Below are 24,694 nucleotides of genomic sequence, written 5' to 3'. Positions count from 1 at the left end.
GGAGGTGGCAGAGCAGAAAACAGTGAAAAGTGCCCTTGATTGCTGAGGGGGACCTCCAGACAGCCCAGGGGAGTGGAGGCAGATACGTGTGGGTCAGAAACCATGAACATTTCTCTGGCAGCGTCGAATCAAAGGCTACACATCAAGTTAGTCAGCCTCAAGGAATAACTGCATCTCAAACCAGAAAGAGTGCGGTCATCCTGGTAACGAAAAGGCTCTCACATCTTTTGAATCCATCCAGTTCTCTCCTTCCCCATTGTAAGTGCCTTGGTTTAAGCCCAAGAGTCCTGGGGCAGCCTCCGAGGTCACCACCTCCCTGCTTTCCCCAGACCAGCCTGCAGCAGCCAGGCACTTCTATGTCATAGGCCTGATGGCTCCCTAAAAGTCTTTAAAGGCTCCCTGCTCCCCCAGGATAAAGTCAGAATCCCTCAGAACAACATGCAAATCTGACTCCCCTTTCCTCTCCCGCCTCATCTAACACTACTCCCAAATTCCAACTTTGGCATCATCCCAGTGCATTGTTCCCTCCACTAAGGGGAGGACCATCAGCAGAGGACACTCTGCTGGTCCTTATTAATGACAGAAGCGGGTTTCCCTGGTGGCTCAGTGGTTGAGAGGCCACCTGCCGATGCACGGGACGCGGGTTCGTGCCCCGGTCTGGGAGGATCCCGCGTGCCGCGGAGCGGCTAGGCCCGTGAGCCATGGCCGCTGAGCCTGCGCGTCCGGAGCCTGTGCTCCGCAGCGGGAGAGGCCACAACAGTGAGAGGCCCGCGTACCGCAAAACAAAAAAAAAACAAACAAAAAAATGACAGAAGCATCTTTGGCATCCTGACTCTTGGTGCCCTGTATGGTTAAGTTTGATGTACCTTCATCACCTTTCCCTCATTTGTGGCATACGATTTAAGTGACTTTGGGAATTGTCTTGTTTTGATATGTGAACACTAAGCCCTGTGGAGGATCTGCAGGCGTTTGGGGTGCAGCTACCTGATTTAGCAAGTAGCAGATCTGCCAGGAAATAGCGCAGCCCTAAGGAACCAAGGCAGGATGCTCAGTGGTTAGGCTGAAGACTAAGCTATTCCCCAACTGTGTGACTCCAGCAAGGCACTTAACCTTTCTGGAGCTCTGTTTTCAGGCTTCTTGGTTATGCCTGCTTTTACATTATTTTCACCTTTATAACACCCCTCTACTTCTTTTTACCATGGATAAATATGCTTTACAATAATTGTTAGGTAGATCAATAAGCTACTGCTCTCTGCCCCACAACTGGGCTGAGGGGATAAGCATTAACGTTTTTACAGTGGCAGATATAAAATACGAGAAGGACATGCTTCCTGACCTTAAGAGTATTACCATCAAGGAGGGAGAAGGCATGACACAGAACGTGTAGAATCAAACGCTATGCTCTGCTGTCCATGTAGAAGTGGAAGAGCTAGGACTGTAATAGCCATGAAAGAGTCCATCTCGAAGTGGGCCTTGGACCTGGCCTTGAAGATGAGGTTGCGTGTTGGACAGACGAGCCCAAAAGGAAGTGACATTCCAGACAGAGAAGCAGCATGAGCAGAGCACAAGTGTTGAGCCAAGAAGAAAAACTGTCTGACAGCTGCATGGCTCAAAACGTCAAATACTTACAGGGGCCCAGGCAGGAATAAGGAGGAGGGAAGGGGGTCCTGCAAACCAATAGCTCCATCTCAATGGTGAAGGGCACTTGATATCTGTCTCAGCATAGGGGGACATTAGGAAGTGCAGGGCCCTTCCCAGGAGCCCATCCCCAGGTCTAAAGCAAGCTTCTACTGTTCCACTGGAAAAGAAAACTGTCATAGAGGAAAATGGCCCTGTTTTTGCAGATGCCCCAATTTTCCCACAGAAAGCCAAACATTGAGATCTTGATGTAAAACCTCTCGTTTTTGCTGTTGCTGGCAACAAATTCATTTAAAAAAAAAAAAAAAAGTGGAAAAGCACGATAAAGCAATTCCGCCTGCCTGATTTAACCTGCAAAACGAGTCTGCCAACTGTGTTGTTATGATGTCTAAAATTTACCTACAATACTTCAATATACACCGTGTGATATTATATTTGTGGTACTACAACCCAGGTGGTCAACTGGTGTTATGAGCCAGAATGCCCGGTGCTAGAAGGGTCTAGCACCACTTGATTCACGATGCCAGAGGCAGCTGCTAGAAGTATCTCTGTTATCCGTATCTAAGTATAGATAAGTATGAGCCAGGTGAATGCCCCAAAGGGACTACTGTTGGGGAAAAGAGTCACCTGCTGATAGGCAAGATGCATGTTAGAAACAGGCTTTCACTGGTAAAAGTCAAAGAAGTAAGCACACAGAGAGGGGCTAAAATATTTTAGATATACTCCCCATCTGGCATGAATAGAAAGAAAGAATCCAGCCAGGCCCAAGAGGAAGCTAAACCCCTAACCAGTTTTCTGCCTAGTTAGATTCTAGATGCCAAGCACAAGTGTACAAGAAAACTGCATCTGGAATGTTGGCATGTCGGCTTCGAGTGAATGTTTCATTCACCTAGAAGGACAGGGAACAGGAATCTCCTTGAGCTTACAGAATAAATTGTGAGAAATCTCTAGGGTTCTTGCTTGCTAACGAAGGGCAAAATTTGGTCTGAAACTTGATTTCCTTAAAACCTGGGAGTGACGCTGTAGGTGAGTTAGCCAACCCGAACCTACCTCAAACATCTATAAAATCTACTAATATCTGTGAAAGGGAACCTGAGTTGTGCATGGAAAAAAAAAATGGCTTAGGTCCATTCCATACTTGGCTAGAGAGTAATGGAATCAACATCTGAGGGCTCAGAGCTTCCTAAATCATATTCAAAATGGGTTGCAACACATACTGATCCTTTAGACCTCCGAGTGGCTGGTTGCAGGTCTGGGGCAGCGAGAGTCACAGTGGCTACAGGGGCCCCTGGTAGTTCCCTGCCAGAAGCAGCCTCTCTTCCCCAGAGGCCATGGTCTGGAAAAGGGAAGAAGCACTGAGCCTGTCAAGGAGCCCAACTACAGAGTCTGAGTTGCAGGTAAAGGAAGCTGTACTTGATCCAGTTACTGCCCTGGACTACTGCTGCTTTCTCTCTAGTCAAGAGGAGAACTGGGGAAAAGAAATCATGCAGGGATGTTCAGGAAAACAGAAAGACTAGAAGCAGGAAGACCACAGCCATAGCCCAGGAGTAAAATCAACAGGGCCTATATTTGAACAGAGACTCTGAAAAACGAAAGCATGAGACAAATCCTTAATGAAATGTGGTAATTTAGTGAGTACTGGAATTAAAAAAGAGGAAGGAATAAACAAGATGAAATAACTTGCCAAGGACCATATAGCAAGTTACTGAAGGTCTGAATGAAATCCACAGTCCTTCACAGAGGAGTTTTAGCCACATAGCCCCAGGCTCCTTTTTGGGAAAATTCGGTGTATTCTTAGGTACTGGAAACACAAAAAGGAATAATGGGGTTAATATTCCACAACTCCTACGCTCTTCCCTGAGTAAAGATCAAGTTGTGATCACCCAGCATAGAAAAACTGGCTTGAGGTTCTCTGGTTAATCCTAAATGTCATATTTATATCATCAAAAACAATCCCTGCATAATTTGGTTTGATTCCCAGTTGTTCTTTTCTCATGAGAGAGTCAAGACTTTACTGGCAAAACTGAAATGTACTTCTGAACACCCAGGAAACATTTTCAGGGCTGCCAGCATCCGGCCTTCGTGAGTCTCACAGGTGTCCTTAAAATGTTATACATCCAATGTTGGTGAATGAAGAAGCAGATAAAGAAGCACATTATGATTTAAATTATGCAAACTATGACAATGGGTATAAAACAGAAGCAAATATTTTCTTAATTCTGTTAGGAACTGCATGAACAGTTGTTTTGCTTTAAATGACGTATTTCGTTCTTTTCATGTTGTTTTTATAGTAAAACGTGTGTCGGTGGTGCAGCGCCCCCGTAGGCACAGTAGCGTCCAACCGGCGTGGGTGTCGCTTTGATTTAAACACAATGCCAGCCTTCTAGTGAGAGCTAACATGGGAAAATATGACATTAATTGAAATAGAGTGACTATTACATGACCTAAACAACACGAATTGAAGAATTATGTTAAGGTATCATCTTCTGTTTGCTGGTAATTTCAAGGTGTCCTTTCTGCCCCCAGATTTTCTTGGTGAGAGAGGAAAGACACACAGACCAGGATAACTGAAGGCTTTAGCAATTACAGAATCAGAGGCATGCCTCCTCCAACTGCAATCCAGACTTATTCCATGCAGATTACTCTTCCTAAAGCACAGTTCTGATCACAGCCCTCTCTGGTCAAACTCTCTCCCCACATGGCATCTGAAGAATAACAAGGCAGAATCCCCGGCCATAATTCATCCTGTATGTAGAAGCCAACAGTCTCCCAGTATTCTTTCCTTCTGATTGCAATGTTTACCCCATTATCACATCCTTGAGCACAGTGCTTTTCGCTTTTTTAACTGACCAAATCACTTGTTTCTCAATTTTACTTTTCTTTAATGTATAATTAAACCCAGCCTTTTCTACCAGTTTTACTGCTTGTTTTATTTCTGTTTGTAAATTAAATAGGAACAACTTTTCACTCTCCTGGAGGCTTGCCATCTTCAGGATGTCATCAGACCGCCAGGCAATAAGAAGCAAGTCTGCAGGGGCGGGAAGGTGGGGAGGCAAGGGCAGCACTGCCTCGTGCCTGCTGGGAACCCCTGAAACCAGGCAGGAGAGAGCGCAGGGCAGCACTGACTCAGAGGTGGCAGAGGGGATGCCTGAAGTCCTCCAGGAGGACGCGGCGCCTCCAGGTACCTGCAGAACTCAGCAAACCCAGAGCAAGAAGCAGAGCCCAGCGGGCCAAGGCAGGATGTGGCGAGACCTACACAGTGGCCGCCAACATTCACCAGGCTGGTTTCCTTCTTGAAGGAATGTCACTTTACTCATAGGAGAAGTTTTCTCTCTAATCTAACAGTGGTGTGGGCATAACTAGTAAGAGGCCAAATAGTAACACACTTGGTGTGGGATACGTGGCACACCATGGGGTCCTGACCGTTCCCAGTGAGTCCCCATCAATGATCCCTGAAACTACAGGGGAGAGGAGAGGCACCGAGGGAGGAAACAGTGAGTAGCAAGGAACCACATTTCCACCCCGAGAAGGTACTTTGGAATCGAGCGGGCCTGCGTGTGATGCCATTTACACTCCCCGCTCATCCACTTCACTTCCTTGAGCAACAGTTTCCCAAGCTATAGAATGAGGGGCACAGAATGCATATAGTAGTTTCCTAATAATACTGAGTCCCTGGCAGCACGCACTGGTGATCTGCTACCCAACATCCATACCCCGATCTCTACCAGCATCCTGATTTGGTGTGCCGGGCCCCAGGGGGATTAACTGCACAGATCTAAGTCAATCATGGTGTCTGATTCCTGGTCTGGTGAATGGTCTGAGGGTCTGCCCTAGTCCTGACCCATGGGATCCAAGAGGAATATGGTACAGACACTCGTGGGAATATTTTCTGCCTAACACAAGAACCACCCTACCAGGGTGGTTTCCTCCCCACTCCCCCTGCCTGTTAGGGTCACTCTCACATGAGGATGTGATGCTGGGGGCAAAGGAGCCCGTGGGGACATGGGCTGCCTGACATTACTGAGGTGCAGAACAGAGAGTAGTAAAGAGCCCAAGACCTCTGTGATACCCTGGGCTCCTGCACCAACCCCGGAACAGTATACCCCAGACTAATGCTACGTGAGATTGTTAAACGTCCGTATTGCTTCATCCCCTGACGGTCAAGCCCTCTGGTATTTGTACCCAAAGGCTTTTTAATTTTTACAATCCCCTGTCTTTCCCCAGTCCAGCCATGTTTATTCATACTCCCTGTTAACAGTTAACCACTACATCAGAGGCCAAAGTCGATGCAATCCCCAAATCGGCTTGGTAAAAATCAGCAAGAAAACGATTTGGCACACAGTGCAATTTTGGAGTTTTAAACAGTTCCAGTATTAAGCATGGCTTTTAATACCAGGGGCACAAATCAAAACAAATAAATGCACTGGCGTCTCAAGGGGAAAGAAAAAAAAACATACTACAAGAAGAGCCTAATTCACTTTTTTGCCAATAGTTCTGTTTGGGGCTACACTGACATAAATGTTTCAAAAATGGAACAATAATACACTTCCAGGAAAATAGGAGAGACAGGTATCTTCAACATTCTCGTCTAGGTCCTTGCTACTCAAAGTGGGGTCCATAGGCCAGAAGCATGAGCATCACCTGGGAGCCTCTGAGAAACACAGAATCTTGGATCCCACCCCAGACCTAGTGAACAGAATCTGTACTATAGCAAGAGCCCCAGCTGATTCGATGCGCAGTGAAGCTGAAGAAGCACTGCTCAAGGGCACCGTCTTCCTAGCAGGCACCACGGCACGATTCAGTATGACCGGAAGACCTCCAAGTACAGCCAGCTCCACGGCTTCCCTCCTTCACCTCTTCGGTGAAGAGAACCACAGCAGTAGAAAGAGAGTGGCTTGGAAAAAGTCGAGTGCACATTCATGTATTTTATGACAAGTAAGTACAAGGCCAACACTACAAACGAAAATCATGTCCTACACAGAACCGTCTGACCCAGTGATTCTAATGTGTCACACAGGACAAATTCACACACGTGGCACACCTCTCTGGGAATACTCAGATTTGTACAAAAATCTTTTTATAATACATTTACATAAGTTAAAATCACAAAACTTATTAACAGTCCGTCCGTAAGAGCTGCTCACTGGAGGTGCCAGGGCATGGAAGAGCCGGGCTGCGGGTAAGCATTAGCCTCAGCACAGGTATCTGTAACACTAAACCTCTCTCTCCCCCTCATGAGAGCTCTGAAATGCAGTTGTGTGAGGGTGATAGCATTAGAATATTAAAGTGATAACACTGAATCCACTCAATTTTTAGGCAAGTCAATAAGAAATATGTTGGCACCTTATCTGCTATTAGTAATTCACACACCACCTCACTATGGGGGGGGGGGAGGGCACCACCTGTCCTGCTCAGGAGGGAGGGACCCCAAGAAGGACCAGATAGAACCAAAGAGAGTTTTCTGAAAACCCTCGCTTTCCACCCAAACTTCTTTCCCTGAATCAGACTCCTGGTTTTCAATTCTATTTATTCCTTCTCGTAAGCAAGTGGTCTCAATGGCCTGGGCTGGTTCTACAGACTGCAGTCCCACCCACATGTGGCATGGTGTCCAAGGCGTTCAGGATCAGAAAACAGGATCTGCCATATTTCCAGAGCCTGGGCCCTAGGGAGTCACTTCTAGCTTCTCTGTACAAGTCCACGTTTCCCATCTATTAATGAGGGAGAGGCAGTCCTGACCGTGTTTGAAACATCAGAGAATAACAATTTCACAGCCTTTTCTGATGGCAAAAGAAGAAATTAGAAGACATCTTTTTATTCCCTAAAGCTAGAGTTTCACCTTTCAAAGCACACACACAAAACAAACCCACAAAGAAGCAAACCTTCCCAGGGTTGGTATTTCATGTAGGTAGACTCTCGAAATTGCCATCAACAGGGTTCCTTCAGATGTGCTACATTTCTACTTATAAAGGAAGAGTTCTTAGCACTTATTTGTACTTCGTCCATGGAGTCAACATCGATCCACAATGACACAGACAAATTATGTTAAAAATTCAACAGAGGTATTCTTGGTAAAAATTTGGAGGCTACACAGGCTGCCAGTTCCTCAACCATTCTCACAATCAAGACAACACAGGCTTAAAAGAGACAAAAATAAGAATAAGTGGTGGCTGGTGTCAATTCACACTTGGCTCACAGTTCTGCTGACTAATACAGCCAATTAGCCCCAGCGTGAAGGAGAACGCTAGTTTAAGACAATGGCAAACTACCGATAATCTGCCCATCTATGTCAGAGTCGCTGAACCCTCCCCCAAAGCCCAAAGCAGGTGAACTTCCGGGGAGACATGAAGCCAGAGGCCACACCTGGCGGGGCAGCAGCAGAAGAAAGGGGGGCCAGGAAGGCTGGAGCAGTAAACCCAGACCAGGTATGCTGCAGGTACAGGCAAGAGCCAGCTTTCTCAAGTCTAAAGACAGATACAACCAAGAGCCCACTCGTGGTCAACTTTCTATCAACTATGATAATTACAGTGAGCAAAGGAAAGTCACAGATAATCCCCAAGTCACAAACTCATTCTCCCTGGCTCCCCAGTGGGAGTGGGAGGGATATTTTTAAAGATACTCTGAAAGTAGCCACAGGACAGATGCTTGGCTTACTCTCTGCTCCATGCCCAAGACCACCCTCTGCTTTGAATGCTTTCAAATAGGACTGAGAATGCCTTTAGTGAGTGAGGCTAATGAAGGGACACTGAAACACTCTGATGCAAGATAGATCCTCGGAAAACATCTTGTCAACCTGCCTTATTTTTCAGCTGAGAAACTGAACCCTGGGACAGCTGAGCTGTCAAAAGGCATAGCGTGAAGAAGCAGGTGGGGGAGGGGGCAGGGAGCCTAATGGCGAGGAAGTCAGCAGAGGATAAAAAGTGAAGTCTGGGAAGGTCTGGTGTGATCTGCTTTTACGACCTTCAGAATGACCTCCAACAAGGCCACAATCACTCAGCATTCCTCAGTACCCTCATCTGTAAGACCGACTCTGCTGAACTGACAGCAAAGTGAGGGGAACACTAGGTAAGCATATTATACAGGGATCATCATTTCCGAAGCCAAAGGCGTGCTCTGCAGTCACTGGGGGCTCCTGGCTGGCCATACCCACAAAGACAGGCACAAGCAACTTAGATCAAAGATTAATGAGTCTAAATTTCCAATGCAATATTCATATACCTCCAGGTGGTCTTCTTCATACAAATCTCCACTCAACTAGCTCGACTATCACAAGCTTCCAATAAACCACAATGACCTATCTGTACACTTTTAAAGAGATGGCCCCTACAGGAGATGATTAAAATAGCACAATTCCAGTTGCCACAAGCATTTAGAGCAACAATTCACATCATTTTCACAAAGTTTCAAGAAGGATTAGTCGGGGATAACGCAATCTTCGAAGAATCTGCAGATTTTTAAACCTGTGATAAAGAAAACCTCATATTTAAAACTCCTAAAACTGAGGAGAGTCACTAAAATATGAGGAACATACATTAAACTCTATTACTCAGTATACTTTTTTTTTTTTCTTTCTGCGGTACGCGGGCCTCTCACTGTTGTGGCCTCTCCCGTTACGGAGCACAGGCTCCCGATGTGCAGGCTCAGTGGCCATGGCTCACGGGCCCAGCCGCTCCGCGGCATGTGGGATCCTCCCGGACCAGGGCACGAACCCGTGTCCCCTGCATCGGCAAGCGGACTCTCAACCACTGCACCACCAGGGAAGCCCCGCTCAGTATTCTTTTAATTTAAATTTCCTACATAGTTACATGTTCATTCATTCATTCAACCACTATTTACTGAGCTCTTACTAAGTAGCATTTCCATTCTAAACTCTAGCACCAGGAACAGAAACCCCTGCCTTCATGGAGCTGACTTTAAGTTGGGGCAGGGGTGGGGAGGAGAGATAAATACAGGTAATAAAATTATGAAGCACAATAGACAGCAGTGGTTCTCAGACTTTAGTGTGCATCAGAATCATGAGAGGGCTTCTTAAAATATGGATTGCTGGACCCCACCTCCAGAGTTTCTGACTCAGCAGAAACTAGGGATGGAAGAGGACAAGAACTTGCATTTTTATCAAGCTCTTATGGTGATGCCGATACCGCTGATTTAGAATCACACCTTGAGAACCACTAATGTAGAATACATTAATGTGTACAATAAAGATAAAAAGATCAGGGGATGGACAGTATGGGGCAGAGGCGCTGCAATTCACCATGGGATGCCATCCATGGAAGCCTCACTGATGGGACATGTGAGGTATTGAGTACAGCATTCCAGGTAGAGGGAACAAGCCATGCAAAGGACATGAGACAGGAGCATGAGTGGCAAGGAGGCCAGTTTGACTGGAGGAAAGTGAGGGAAAGGAAGGGCTAGGAAATGAGGTCAACAAGCTAAGGAGGAGCTAGATCTTGTAAGGCCCAGGAGGCCACCACTAGGACTTTGACTGAGTTGGAAAGGCATTACAAGGTTTTGAGTAAAGCCATGATACAAGCTGGCTTATTTTAACAGCATCACTCTGGATGCCGTGTAAACAGCTGAGCACACAGGGACAAGGACAGAAGAGGACCCCTTAGGAGGCTACGGTAATAATCCAGGGAAGAGATGATGGTGGCTTGGACCAGGATGACTGCAGGGGAGGTGGTGAGGCATGGTTCACAATAGCATTTGCTGACAAATTGGACAGGACATGGGGTATAAGAGAAGGAGGGTCAGGAACACTAGATTTCTGCCCTATTACATAGGATAGAGCTGCCATTAAAAGAAGCAGGGAAGACTGTGAGAAGGGCAGTTTGTTGGGGGGCATGGGGGTTACAGAGTTCTTCTGTACTGCAGTTATACAGTTTTTAGAGCTGAAAGGAAACTTGAGAGCCTAAGAGCCTCACTTTATAGGTGATACATGGCCAGCAAAGAACTTGAGGGAGGGCACAGTTGTAAGTTAGTGACCTGGGGGCTAGATAATCCTTGGTGACTGTGTTCTCAAGTGTACTCTGTGAAATCAAGGGTTAAATTATATTACATAGAGTGTAAATACATGTTAAATCTATTTAAATTTCCTAAAAATCTCTGATCTACATATGATACATGCAGTAACTTATGAGATGTTATTGATCAAAAATGCCTAGTCCCAAATTACTCATATGTACAATACATATTTAAGATTTATCCCCAGAACAACATACTAAACTAGACCTAGAGTGGCTAACTTAAATTCCTCGGGTATATGCATTTCTCTCCACTTACAAATTTTTTAAATTAAATGTCATAGCAAATTGTTGATAGCTGTCTGTTTCACCTGAGCTGTAAACTCCAGGACAGCAGACACGAAGTCTCCATTGCTGACGACAGATCAGCTCAGAGACTGTGCCTGGAACATAGTAAATGTTCAATAAATATCTGTCAACTAACCACCCCAGAGGCATTGAACCCAAGCACCTAACGTTCACCTTTTCACCAGGGAAGGACCATTTTTGTTAGAACAATTGAAGGTTCTGGGAAACAAAAACTCAACGAAAACAATAAAAATGAGCCAGCAAAGAACTGAGTCGAACTGCTCTGCTCTCAGTCTAAAAACTCTGGAGAGGTTGTGGAGAAAAAGGAACCCTCCTAGACTGCTGGTGGGAAGGTAAACTGGTGCAGCCACTAGGGAGAACAGTATGGAGGTTCCTTAAAAAACTAAAAATTGATCTACCGAAAGATCCTGCAATCCCACTTCTGGGCATACAGCCAAACAAAACCATAATTCAAAAAGATACATGCACCCCAATGTTCATTGTAGCACTCTATACGTAGCCAAGACGTGGAAGCAACCTAAGTGTCCATGGACAGATGAATGGATAAAGAAGGTGTGTGTGTGTGTGTGTGTGTGTGTGTGTGTGTGTGTGTGTGTGTGTGTGTGTGTGTGTGTGTATTCACTGGACTCTTAGCCATAAAAAAGAATGAAATAATGCCATTTGCAGCAACACGGATGCACCTAGAGATTATCATACTAAGTGAAGTAAGCTAGACAAAGACAAATATCATGTGACATCACTTATACGTGGAATCTGGAAAAAATGATACAAATGAACTTATACAAAACAAAAGTAGGCCCGCAGACTTAGAAAACAAACTTATGGTGACCAAAGGGGAAAGGGGGTATGGGGAGGAATAAATTAGGAGTTTGGGATTAACATATACACACTGCTATATATAAAATATATAACCAACAAGGACCTCCTATCAATATTTTGTAATAACCTATAAGGGAAAAGAATCTGAAAAAAAAAAAACAGGTACATACATATGGAAAACTGAATCACTTTATTGTACACCTGAAACTAACATGATATTGTACACCAACTAAGCTTCCATTAAAAAAAAAAAAACTCTTGTTTTCCCCAGACCTCAGCAGCTTGTGGTAATACATGAAATTTAATTTAATAATGACAGTGCAGGCCCTTAAAGACAGGAAGAAAGAAGGGAAGGGAGGAAGAGAGAGAAAGGGAGGAAAGGAAAGGGGCAGGGGAGGGGAGAAGGGCAGACAGAGGGAGAAGGGTCCTGCTGCACTCTTCCTTGAAGCTCAACCCTGTCCCCCTGCAGCTGAACGCACACAGCTGAGGAAAGATTCCAGCAGGCATACAGAGCAAAGTGGTCCTCCCCCATTGAGTTCACCCAGTAAGATTTCCTTAGACTGCTGCTCAAACAACTGCTAGCAGCTGTTAAAGGATGGGAGGCTGCTGAAAATCTCCCCAAGTATTTCTCCCCGATGGTATACAAATGGAAAGGAAAACTAAGTTTCCAGAATTGATTGTATACGTGGTTCACACCAGAGGGTTCACCAAATGGTACCGTTTGTCAAGATCCCGAAATTCAGGAAGCCACATTAATTTGTCTTTATTTACTTAACCCCCCCAAAAAAAGGAATAAATGAGAATTTTGGCATAATTTCTTAAACTGTAATTCACATAACTATCAAACTTCCTGAAACTCAAAACATATTTTGGTTCACTATAAAGCCATTTATACCCTCCCCCAAGATTTTAATTTGCACTGTACTCTATTTTCTGAGTGTGCCCAATGTCTCTTAAATTCATGCTTTTGCTCCATGCTTCCTTGACTTAATTAATCATTTCATTGCCAGCTGGCTATGGCAGAGCTTGCCTAAAATCAGAGCTGAAACATGTCTGTTAAAAAACTATTTCAGGCTTAATAAAATGGACATTTCACGTGGAATGATAATTCACTTATTATTATAACTGAAACTATATCCTGAATTGTTTAGATGCGTTAGTTGATGTAAATCTCATAACTTTCTGGAGACTAGTTTGGAGAAATTTACTAAATTGAATTATATTTTTTAAAAAATTATTTCAGCCTTAAAAGTATGTATTAGTGTATGTGCCTAAATATTTTAAATACTTTCACCTTCCTCTCTGTTAACGTGATATATTCTTGCTTGTCTGAACTTTCAGCTGTGACTCACACGAGCACCCCTATCACTGATGGATGCATATGGGTGTAGAGCCCGGCGAGACCGCTCAGATCACATTGGCCAGAAGGTCGTGAACACCTGCCACGTGCCAGGCACTGATAGGGAGTGTTGAGATGAACACCATGGGGTTTCTACCACTGATAAGTTTTGATATACGGTCTGGAGGGAAAGGGGGGACGTAGAGACCCAATTTCACTATCATGTAATAGGCAATCTAGTTGGAGTGTATTAAGGGCACTTTCAAGCCACCAGGGTAAGGTGCTTAATGCAGCGAGAACGGGGGTGATAGAGGAAAGGATGGGAAGGGCTTTCTCAAGGAAAGAACACCTTGAACTGAATCGGGAAGGAGAAGAAGTGAGCCAGGTAAAGAAGGGGGATCACAAAGAAGTAAAGAGAAAGCAGTGGCTGACGGGACTGGAAAAACAGTCAGGACCTTCATATGCCACATTAGGGAACCAGGGCTTTATTCCATCAGCAACAGTTTTAAACTTTAGGCCAGGTAATCAGATGGTGAGATTTGCATTGCAGATTCTTTACTCCGGTGATACTGAGGAAACTGATGGAAAGAAGAAAGAAAGAGGGAGAGCAAAATGATATGGCAGGCGGTCACACGAGGTGCCTTCAACCTCACCTTCCCGGCCGCCTCCCTGTGATCTTAGGACACCTTGCATAATTAAAGGGCACGACCCCATTTCAATACAAAAGCAACACGAGCTAACTAATTCTAAAATGGAATGTGTGTTAACTCCTTTAACCCTCTGGTATTTTCACATTGCACAGATGTGGAAACTGAAGCGCAGGGAAGTTGAATAACCTGGCTACAGAGCCAGGATTGGACTCACAGCAGTCAGGTGTCAGAGCCCATGCTCTAGACCAGGCACCCTTAAATATGGCAACACCATCCTTTCCTGATCCGATGCCTCATGGGCTTCAGAGCTCTCTTCTACTAAGCAGAGGCTGCCTCCGGTGCACCTAGGGAGCCCAAACCACCTTGCTTGAAGCAGCAGCCTCTCTTCCCTATAACATGAGAAATATTCCCTTCCCCCCCCATCCAAGTACACTTTACCAAAGCCAAAGAACACAGAAGGAACACAAAAGAACCCAGCAGCTCTGGGTATAAAAACTCCACCACCTTGCACTTTCCTCTGGCTCCTTGAGAATAATATCTGAATACTGGAAGCAAGTTAAGTCTAGTTGCAAGTTTTCCTGGCAGAAATTTTAGTCATAGGGTTTTCAGTATTCAAGAAACTGACTAAAGCTGAAAATGCATTTGAAGGCTGACTAAGGGAACAAATCTCCCTCCCAGAAAACAGAGATGCTACCCAAAGTCACACCAATGTGCCTCAGACAGTGAAAAACCTAGGGCATAAGCTGATATGTATGGGCTCAGATACACTGAGATAGATGTGATGATAACTTTCTAAATTTCTAGGCTGCCATAGTTACCTAGTACCAGATTTGATTCCTGTCATGAAAAACTAGGAATGAGAAATTCACATACACACGCCTAAAAGGCAAAAGTAAGTGAAAATGAGCATGAGATCTACCTTACATAATGCAGTTGTATGTTTCTGGAAAGTTCTTCAGAAATCAATCGTTTTGAAATTAACATTTTTAGAGTAGATTAAGAGTGGTCACTATTTTTTAAAAATCCTAAGATAAATATATGTGTAGTGACCACCCCAAAGAGACCTGTTTTATATGAATTTCTGTTTTAAAATAGCATCTCTCATAATTCTGGACAAACAGCCTTAGACACTTGCCAGACAAAGCACTAAGCTCTTCCTGACAGTTTATGACAGAGCATCAAATTGGAAAAGAAAATGCTAGGCCGTGGGAAAAGCATGCCATTCAAATAGCCACTCCTTCTATCATATTGTAGCAAAATCTGTTACACTTACCAAGGCATCCTCTCCAAGTTTATTATCAGAAGGTCTCACACACACACACACACACACACAAACACACAACACACATACACACACACACACACACACAGGTTTTCTGAGCACAGAAGATCTAATAAGAAGTAAAGCATTTTCTTTTAAACCCTGAGTAGGCAATCCTCAGGTTTTAATTCACTACATTTAACCTGAAGTTTTTTAGTCTGAAAAGAGTGTGGTGTCACTACCACGCTTAATCCCGCACCAGACGATGCCTAAGATGATGGCTTCTCCCATCCCCTAAAACCTTACCAGTGATGCTGTGGGCAAGGAGGGAAAAGGTGCTAAATATCTTCCCCGGCCCCAAACAGAATCAATCTGCAGAGATGGAGAAGCGCTAGTGATTGCTATTAGTCTTCCACCAAAAACTGAGATCACTCAAATCCAGATTTAGGGTTGTCTTCCCAGAAAACCCACAGACGTGGCATCACAGGCTCTGGAGCCAAACTGCCCAAAGCTGAAGCCTGACTCCACCACTTATTCTACGTGTGACCTGGGCCACTTACTTCCCTTCTCTGTATCTTAGCTTCTAGCATGTGAAGTAGGCATAATAAGAGCACCTCCCTATGGGGCTGTGGTGAGGCTGAATGAGTCACGGTGCACTCAGCACATGGAACCAGGCCTGCACACAGGAAACACTCGATACACATTAGGTACTGATTTTACAGCCACACTCAATAAAAATATATATGATACCCATGGAATTGGAACTGCTGAAAATAGAAGCAAGCATACCAGCGTTATTCACCACACTTGTTGGCTGTATAATAAGGCAAGCGTTTCTAGTGGTCTGAACCTGGCCCCTTAATGTTCCGTTTTCTAATAAAAAGTTCTGAAAAAGATAATACACGCACGCGCATGCGCACACGCACATATATGTGTGTGTGCGTATATGTACATATAGTGAGTGATTTTAATAAAAAATGTTATGTTTTCTATTAGAATAGCAAGAAAACTCTTTTTAAAAGAATACTCGTATTAATACTCTCAAGGTAAACAAACATTACATTCAAAGAAATAAATGCAAAGTTCTCCCCAGTTTAACTCGTACTTCAAAAAACAGAGCCTAGATAGCATAAAGATGTGAAAGGAAGAGAATACAAATAATCCGAGTAAAAGCAGTGGATTATTTGTCCAAATATAACAGCAACAAAGAGACGGTCTAGCTCTGCTGTTGCTGTGAGTCTCTGCTTTCAACTCTCCCACCCTCCTCCCCTACTTCACCCGCCTAAGATGCCAGCAAAAGACCTGAGGACTCCTGGTCTGAGTTTTTCAGGCAGTGGCCCACTGCCTGACTAAGAAAGTCAAACTCCTGTAACATGGGGAGAGCAGCAGCATCCAGCTCTTCCAAGAAATCATCACAAATGTTTTTGTTCTTTTTTAATGCAATAATCTTATTTTAGAGTTAAAACCACACAAAAAAATTTTAAATACTGTATAAACTCAATGTTATGCTCAGGTTAGGGGACACGGAGAACATTCACTGTGAATTCTAGAAAAGCTATAATGGCTCCAGAGATGTATCAACAGAAAGTGGAAACTTACATGCCTGATAGCCGACCATTACTCACCCGGAAATGAGGCTTCCGGATAACGTCATTACACAAGCATGAAGTCGCACACACAAAAAGGACACCAAGGAAAGCCCAGAATGGCTGTCTATAAAGTCCTCACCATGTGCCAGGCACGGTCCTAAGCACCACAGGCACTGACACATTTAATCCTCATGACAACCCAAGCGGTGGCTTCCTCCACGGGCACTTCCGAACCCAGGAGCCAAACATCGCACCCACCAGCTGGTTACACTCAACACCACCACCCGAGGTGAGGAAAAAACCCACAGACCTGAGAGGGAGAGAAAAAGTCGGGAAATCTTACCTCGGGGGATCCCAACTGAGAAAAAAGAAAAGGACAATGTGCTCCTGAAGGCCCAGAGAAGGGGCTCGGGTCGGTAATCTGACAAGAATAATGGGATGAGGGCTTCCCTGGGGGCGCAGTGGTTGAGAGTCCACCTGCCGATGCAGGGGACACGGGTTCGTGCCCCGGTCCGGGAGGATCCCACATGCCGCGGAGCGGCTGGGCCCGTGAGCCATGGCCGCTGAGCCTGCGCGTCCGGGGCCTGTGCTCCGCAACGGGAGAGGCAGTAGTTAACAGTAGAAACAGTAGCGGTAATAGGATTAGCAGGAGCGGCTGCTGCTACTTTCTGTGTATCTATAATGTGCCAGCCACTGTTATAAGACCGCTAGATACGAAGAGCCTCATTTGATTTCACAAAAAAAGATGAAGTGGGTCATACCTGCATCTCCCTTTAAGGAAACTGAGTCTTTAGGACGTTGAGCCACCTGACCAAGGTCCCAGAGCTTGAGTGGTAACCAGGGAATTTCAACCAAGCCAGCTGATCTCAGAGATTATCTTCTTAACAGCTAGACTATCTGATGCTGGACGGTTTGAAGCTTTCAGTTGTTTACTTGAAGTCTTTTCTTCATAATGTCCCTAGCCTGTGGGATAAAGGCCACTCTCCAGAGGAAGGACAAGATACGCATACATAAGGCACTAACTTAGATGACTCGAGAGCAAAAGTCAGCATCAATAATGATAAGAGCCTCCAAAGCAGGGAGGGGAAAGAGAGGTGAATCAAGAATTGGCCAAAGACTGATGAGGACCAAAGCCAGGTGATGGGTACCAGAGGATTCTTCCTACTCTTCTCTACTTTGGGCTACGTTTGATAACTTCCATAATAAAAGGTTTAAAAACGGCTCTGACTTATTGCGAGTTCATTAAGTTTGTTGAGTCATTTCTTTTCATTTGTTTTACTAGGTCATACTTCCACATGGTTCAAAATACAAAATGTTATAAAAGGTCTACACTCAGCAGTCCACCCCTGCTCCCACTGCCATTATCCTTCTAACGTTTCTTCACATAAATATATATATTCTTATTTCTCCCCATTTCTTTCACAAAAGGTGGCATATTATATACATTGTATTTCACCTTGTTGTGTTCACTTAACCATGTAGCCTGGTGATGTTTTTTCAGGTCAGTGTACAGAGAACTTTTCATTATCCATTGGTAGGTCTTCCACAGTGAAGATACACCATATACCATATTTAACTGGGACACCTCCGTTGTTCCCAATCTCTCGCTATCAGGATAAATAAGCTTAGACTGTCTTTTCCTGTCTATTGCCACTTTGGGGGTCACACTAAGCATTTCTCACATTCATTTACTTGATGCAACAACAGTAAGCAAGGTGGATCCAGGCTTCATGGGACATAAAACTTATACAATTTGGAAGATCCTCTGTAAAACAGAGAATACAAAATTATGAGTTAAAAATTAGGTATAAATGTGTGTATTTCTTTAAAATTAAAAATTCAGGGACTTCTCTGGTGGTCCAGTGGGTAAGACTCCGCACTTCCACTGCAGGGGGGCGCGGGTTTGATCCCTGGTCAGGGAACTGAGATCCCGCATACCATGCAGCACGGCCAAAAAATTCTTTTTTAATTTTAAAAAGGGACTTCCCTGGTGGTCCAGTGGGTAAGACTCCGCATTCCCAATGCAGGGGGCCCGGGTTCCATCCCTGGTTGGGACACTAGATCCCGCACTCATGCCACAACTAAGAAGTCCACATGCCACAGCTAAAGATCCCACATGCTGCAACTAAGACCCGGCGTAGCCTAAATAAATAAATAAATATTTTTTTTAATTAAAAAAATTCATTACCAATTCACTGGAGTATTTTTTTTAAATAAATTTATTTATTTTATTTATTTATTTTTGGCTGCTTTGGCTCTTCGTTGCTGTGCCCGGCTTTCTCTAGTTGCGGTGAGCAGGGGCTACTCTTTGGTGCAGTATGCGGGCTTCTCATTGCGGTGGCTTCTACTGTTGCGGAGAACGGGCTCTAGGCATGTGGGCTTCAGCAGTTGTGGCAGGGGGGCTCAGTAGTTGTGGCTCGCGGGCTCTAGAGCATAGGCTCAGTAGTTGTGGCACACGGGCTTAGTTGCTCTGCAGCATGCGGGATCTTCCCGGGCCGGGGTTCGAACCCGTGACCCCTGCATTGGCAGGCGGATTCTTAACCACTGCGCCACCAGGGAAGCCTTTCACTGGAGTTTTAAAGATTAAGATCCTTTCTTCTAGGATCTTTTTAGACAATTTAATAAAAACGCCTGTATAGAAATACCTCCCGACTGCAAACTGGCATCTCCTCTCTACCTAGAACACACTGTAACTCCCAAAAACACATCGCACTTACAGGGGTCTGAATCCTATGATTCAATAGCTGCACAGGAAATCCACGTCTTCCTGAATGATAGGCATTATCATCACCATCTCACAGATGGGGAAACTGAGGCTTAGAGATGCAATAACTTGCCCCATGTTGCACAGTGGGTAGTAAATTGGGCCTGTTTGATTCCAAAGCCTTTGTGCTTAACTGACACAACAAGTGCCTCCCCAGCGGTCTTGAACTTGACTAAATTTATCTTTTCAAAGGGGAGGACTATTACAAGATAACACTTCCATTATTAGTTCCCTAGGGAAGAAACATTTGATCTGAAACAAATTCTCAGTTTCCCTTTTGTATTTTCAAGACACCTTGTCTCTTCTTTAAAAAATAACTCAATAAGGGTCCCCGTAAGTGTACCTAACTAAATACAGAGCCTAAGGTCAGCATCATGCTCGCCATACAGGCCAGGGCATCATCACCTGACTGGTCCTCTGGTACTGAGAGAGGGGCAAACAATGAAACAAAGAGATGACTCAAGGCTTATCCTTTGTGTTGAGGGTGGGTTTGTTTTCTGCTGAACTCTCACATTTCTAATAATAACCCCAGATCCTCAGATTTGTCTAGAAACAAGAGTGGGACGAAGAAATGCCATCAACTTTGTTCTAATAACTAGACATGTAGAGACCCTAAACCTATGCTAGAAGGTAGGACTCTTCCACTCCAACTCAAATAGACGCAGATTAGGCTGATTCAACATCGTCAGCATTTCGTCAACAACACAAGCTAGATGGATGATCTTCACACCAAGGATGTTGGTAGGACGTGCTGCTGGTGATATTTAACGCCCGGAAGCCAGAAGGCTGAACACCCTGCGATGATAGGGACAGTCCAGTACGGAGAAGGACTGTTCAGCCAAAAATGCCCGAAGCAATGATGGCTGAGAGGATGCTGAGACAGATCTTCCCAGACCGGGCATAAAACAAGAGTTGGTATGAACATGGCTACATTGTAAACCAGGCCTTTCAGGCTATTCTAGGAGCATTAACAAAATGAGAGGTTCTACACATAGAAGGCTCCTGCCTGATGCTCTCACTCATTTGACCTTTACTGCCTTGCCATGCCTATCAACTGTCAAGAATCACCATGAAGGGTCAAATTTAAGAGCAAAATAAGCCCTAGATTTTAAGAGTTCACAATTCTTTCAGCTACCTCTTGAGAAATAAAAGGTTTAAAATTAATGTGTACAGTGGTTTTAAACTTTCAAACTCAACCAAAAACTCTCAAAAGTGCTTCTTACAGTTATATAAATATCACCATTATTCAATCTGGAAGGTAGAAAATATAAAAAAATTAAAAGTAAAATTGTTTTTTATTAAAAGGTCACATTCTAAACTAGCAGGAAAACATGTTATACCTCAGACCGAAACAGTCTATGATAGGGAAGCCCAGATACAGTGGTACATACAATGGAATACTACTCAGCCATTAAAAAGAATGAAATTTTGCCATTTGCAACAACATGGATGGACTTGGAGGGTAGTATGCTAAGTGAAATAAGTCAGACAGAGACAGACAAATACTGTATGATATCACTTATATGTGGAATCTAAAAAATACAACAAACTAGTGAATATAACTAAAAAGAAGCAGTCTCACAGATATAGAGACCAAACTCATGGTCACCAAGGGGAAGAGGGAAAGGGGGAGGGACTGTATAAGGGGTACAAACTACTATGTATAAAATAAGCTACGAGGATACACTGTGCAACATAGGGAATATATCCAATATTTTATAATAACTATAACCTTTAAAAATTGTGAATCACTACACTGTACACCTGTAACTTACATAATATTGTACATCGACTATACTTCAATTTAAAAACACAGATTACATGCAATTTGTTCATTTCTTAGGAACAAGTCTACATTCTTTGAAGCCCTAACACTTCTGTAAACAGGTAAAGAATGTTTTATCTTTGTCAGCTTTACCTGCTATTTGTACTGAGCCATCCTCACCCAGAAGAATATTACCAGCTTTTAAATCCCTATTAGAAAAAAAAAAGAGAGAGAGAATTTAATTATGGAGTACAGACGTTATATTCACTCAGGGAGATTTTAATACATATCATACAATGGAGATGTTTGACAAAATTATTTTATAAATATTAAAATTATATCACAGATTTTAGAAGTTACAAAGGTACATTGTGATTTTACAGTTTGTTCCTGGGGGATGATTAGGATTTTAGTAACAAATAGTTTATGTGATATCATTATCCAGATTTAATTAAAACAATAATGAGTAGATCATTTCATGTTACAGAGTTACAGATTGCTATACACACACAATACTATCATTTTATCAAGAATTAAAGCCCAGTCTGTGTAAAGCTGTTCTACTTCCACTTAAATGTGTCTGTGATGCAATTTCCAATCAATCCCCTTAGCCTCTAAAACAATGGATTTGATCAGTCTCTCCTCTGGGGAGATACTGATGGTAAATACTAATTACAATACTCTGTAACGTATTTCTTCACTATATAGAAGTTGTGCTGAGTAGTCTTAACACTTAAGAAAAATGACAATTTATAAGTTTGCCTTCTAAAGTAATATTTTTTTCTAATTATTGAAAGACATAGTAGATACCATTAAACATACAGCTCACTTATAGCTCAGGGCAAGGGAATTGCAATATTCGTATTACTGGTAAGTGGTTATTTACTTGCAACAATTCCTAAGAGCCCAAGGAGCACTAACCCATTTGAAGCATCAGGCACTCATATGCGATGCTGTTTAGCTATTTAAAGAATTAGCATTTTATGCCACAAAAAGAGATGAGATTAGTGCCTCCCCTCCTTCTCTTCCACCACCATGTCAAAAATAATTAACATATTAAATGTTTGGAACACTCTCGCCTGCATTAGAAAGTTAAGAGATGCTATCCAGTCCAAATGAGTGTACTTCAAATGAGTATAAAATGTAAACTGATTTTTTTTGAGTCCCCACAGTACTTTCTGTAGTCTACTCTTATTTCAGTGAAAGCAGATAAACCAATATACCAATATAATTCATCAAAACTTGTTCTCTTGTTTCGTTCTTAAGTACTTTGTTCCCATCTATTTAAACTACCTAAGTTAGAGATGTGTCAATACCTACCTGTGAGGTGTGTTTCCTTAGTATTCTTTACTAACTAGGACTGAAGATATGAACAGCTGAATTTAAACATTTCTGCAGGGGTCATACCTGTGAATCTGACCATTTCTGTGTAGATAGTCTAAGCCTTCCAAAACCTCTTTAAGAATTGTTGCTATTATTGCCTCTTCCAGAACTCCGTTCTTGTGTTCTCCCCGGTTAATGATGTATTTTATGATATCCAACATTGAACCTAAGTGGACAGACAGAAGAATTGGACAACTGTATAAGCACCTTCAGTACCTTTCCAGAATAGTCCTCCCTATTTACAAAACTAAACGAGGGACTTCCCTGGTGGTCCAGTGGTAAAGAATCCGCCTTACAATGCAGGGGACGCAGGTTCAATCCCTGGTCAGGGAACTGAGATCCCACATGCCGCAGGGCAACGAAGCCCGAGAGCCACGACTACTGAGCTCGCGCGCCTCAATGAGAGAGCCCGCGTGCCGCAAACTAAAGAGCCCACGCGCCCTGGAGCCTGCGCACCACAACTAGAAGAGAAAGCCCACACGCCACAACTAGAGAGAAGCCACAACGAAGACCCCGCATGCCTCAACGAAGATCCCGTGTGCCGCAGCTAAGACCCGATGCAGCCACAAATAAATTAAATAAATAAATAATATTCTTTTAAAAATCCTTAGAAAAATAAAAAGCTAAACGAGAACAACAAAATATAGTTTTCATTTGTTTATTTAACACAAATATTCCCAAGGCATACAAACAATTGCATGGTAGCCCGTGACCAGAAAAACACTAAATCCAAGTTTGCAAGCACACATCCAGCTGAACTTAATGAGAGGGATTCTGGGTCAGGAAGCAGAAGACTGTCCACGGCCACTTCACAGTTAGTCCCTTTTCCGTAGATATGCAACTAGTTACAGATGAAAAGAGGGTTCGGGATGTCTAAACTGAAAAAGAAAGGAATAAGAGGCCTGGAGAAAAGACAGCAGGGAACTGCTGAGAGAAAGAAGCACAGTTTTTTCTTAACCTCAGGTAGGAGGAGAGAAAAAATGTCTGTTGCCTTTAGACCTCTGCTTATAACCAGAAGATTCCTTTCTGTGACTCCAGGCAATCTTCATTTACATTTACTTGAGGCGTGATGTACAGAGTTTAATAATAAAGAAATAAATACATAGTATTTTGTTACTATAAACAGATTAGTATCCTTGGCACTGTGAATTCATGCTTCAACACATGTTAATTAATATTCCAAACTTCCCGGTTACCTTAAGAGCCATAATTACCTGGGGGTTCAACACTTCTGAAGAGTTACCAAATAGCCTATCTCAGGACCCGAATATGGCTCCAGGCTCTCCCTGATTTAACTAAGAGGACTGAGTTTCCCCATCAGATTTTACTACACCAGGCTAGCCACCTGCCACTCAGTAAGAGATCTGATGTAATAAAATAATACAGAAGAAAATAAATACATATCTTTCCCCTCAGGGAGAAACAAACATCTCTTTATTCATTGACTCTTGGATTTGGGGGATCATTTAGAAAACTATACTTCCAAAAACATTTTAATTTTTTCTTTTAAGGATATACCATACCAGGCATGCATGCATTTCTGGCCTGCTGAAAGCAAAATGAGCGAAAGGCTACATCGGCCCACATTCCCCTCACCTGTGGAAACCTGTTCCTCTTACCTAGGGCCAGGGGAGGCTAAATTGGATTCTTTTAAAAAGACAATGAAATTTTCTATCCAGTCCTTAGGAAAGGGCACAGGGGATATTCTCAAGCTTATAAAAGGTTAATTGGGATGAAAATAAAGAGAGGAATTAAAATCCACAGGGCCCCAGGTCACCAGAATTTCTTGTTTCCTCAGTTAGTGGACCCCCTACAAGGAGAGGCCAGGTTAAGATCATCTTATCAATACAGCACCATCCTCAGCAGAACCAAGAAGCAGTCCTGACACTCAACACTGCGGTAGGCTCCAACGGGCTTCCTTTTTCCTTCCATTTTTCTTTTCCGTTTTAATTAAAAGCCAGAGTCAGCACTCAAGGAAACAATAACTAATAGGATTGACAAGCCTGGAAACAACCAAACTAAGCTCTCCCAGGCTCCCTACCGAGACCTACACAAGCAGACCCAAGCCAATTACAATGCCTTCGTCATCTCATTGCAGGGCCTCTGCTGGATCCAAGACAGTTTCGCTAAAAAAAAAAAAATTTTTTTAATTGTGAT

The 24,694-nt window shown here is 43.5% G+C and overlaps 1 protein-coding gene across 12 annotated transcripts in view; it reads right to left on the bottom strand.

The window, feature by feature from the left end:
* STK39 (serine/threonine kinase 39) overlaps positions 1–24,694 on the bottom strand; it is a 319,210-nt gene that overhangs the window by 212,890 nt on the left and 81,626 nt on the right. For all 12 annotated transcript variants that reach the window (XR_016394143.1, XR_016394142.1, XM_089916730.1 and 9 more), the window contains exons 4-5: positions 22,562–22,703; positions 21,308–21,363 (exon numbers count right to left, since the gene is read on the bottom strand). Coding sequence is in view for 10 of the 12 variants with exons in the window: in XM_089916730.1 (XP_089772856.1) it covers positions 21,308–21,363; positions 22,562–22,703 (198 nt within the window). In the remaining 2 variants the exon portion in view is untranslated. The remainder of the gene's footprint in view (positions 1–21,307; positions 21,364–22,561; positions 22,704–24,694) is intronic.

The sequence above is a fragment of the Delphinapterus leucas genome, chromosome 8 (assembly GCF_059928025.1).
Source record: "Delphinapterus leucas isolate spDelLeu-1000000601 "Yukka" chromosome 8, BTC_Dleu_Yukka2, whole genome shotgun sequence".
In the NCBI taxonomy this organism is placed as follows: Eukaryota; Metazoa; Chordata; class Mammalia; order Artiodactyla; family Monodontidae; genus Delphinapterus; species Delphinapterus leucas.
This window is presented reverse-complemented; position numbering and strand designations above follow the sequence as displayed.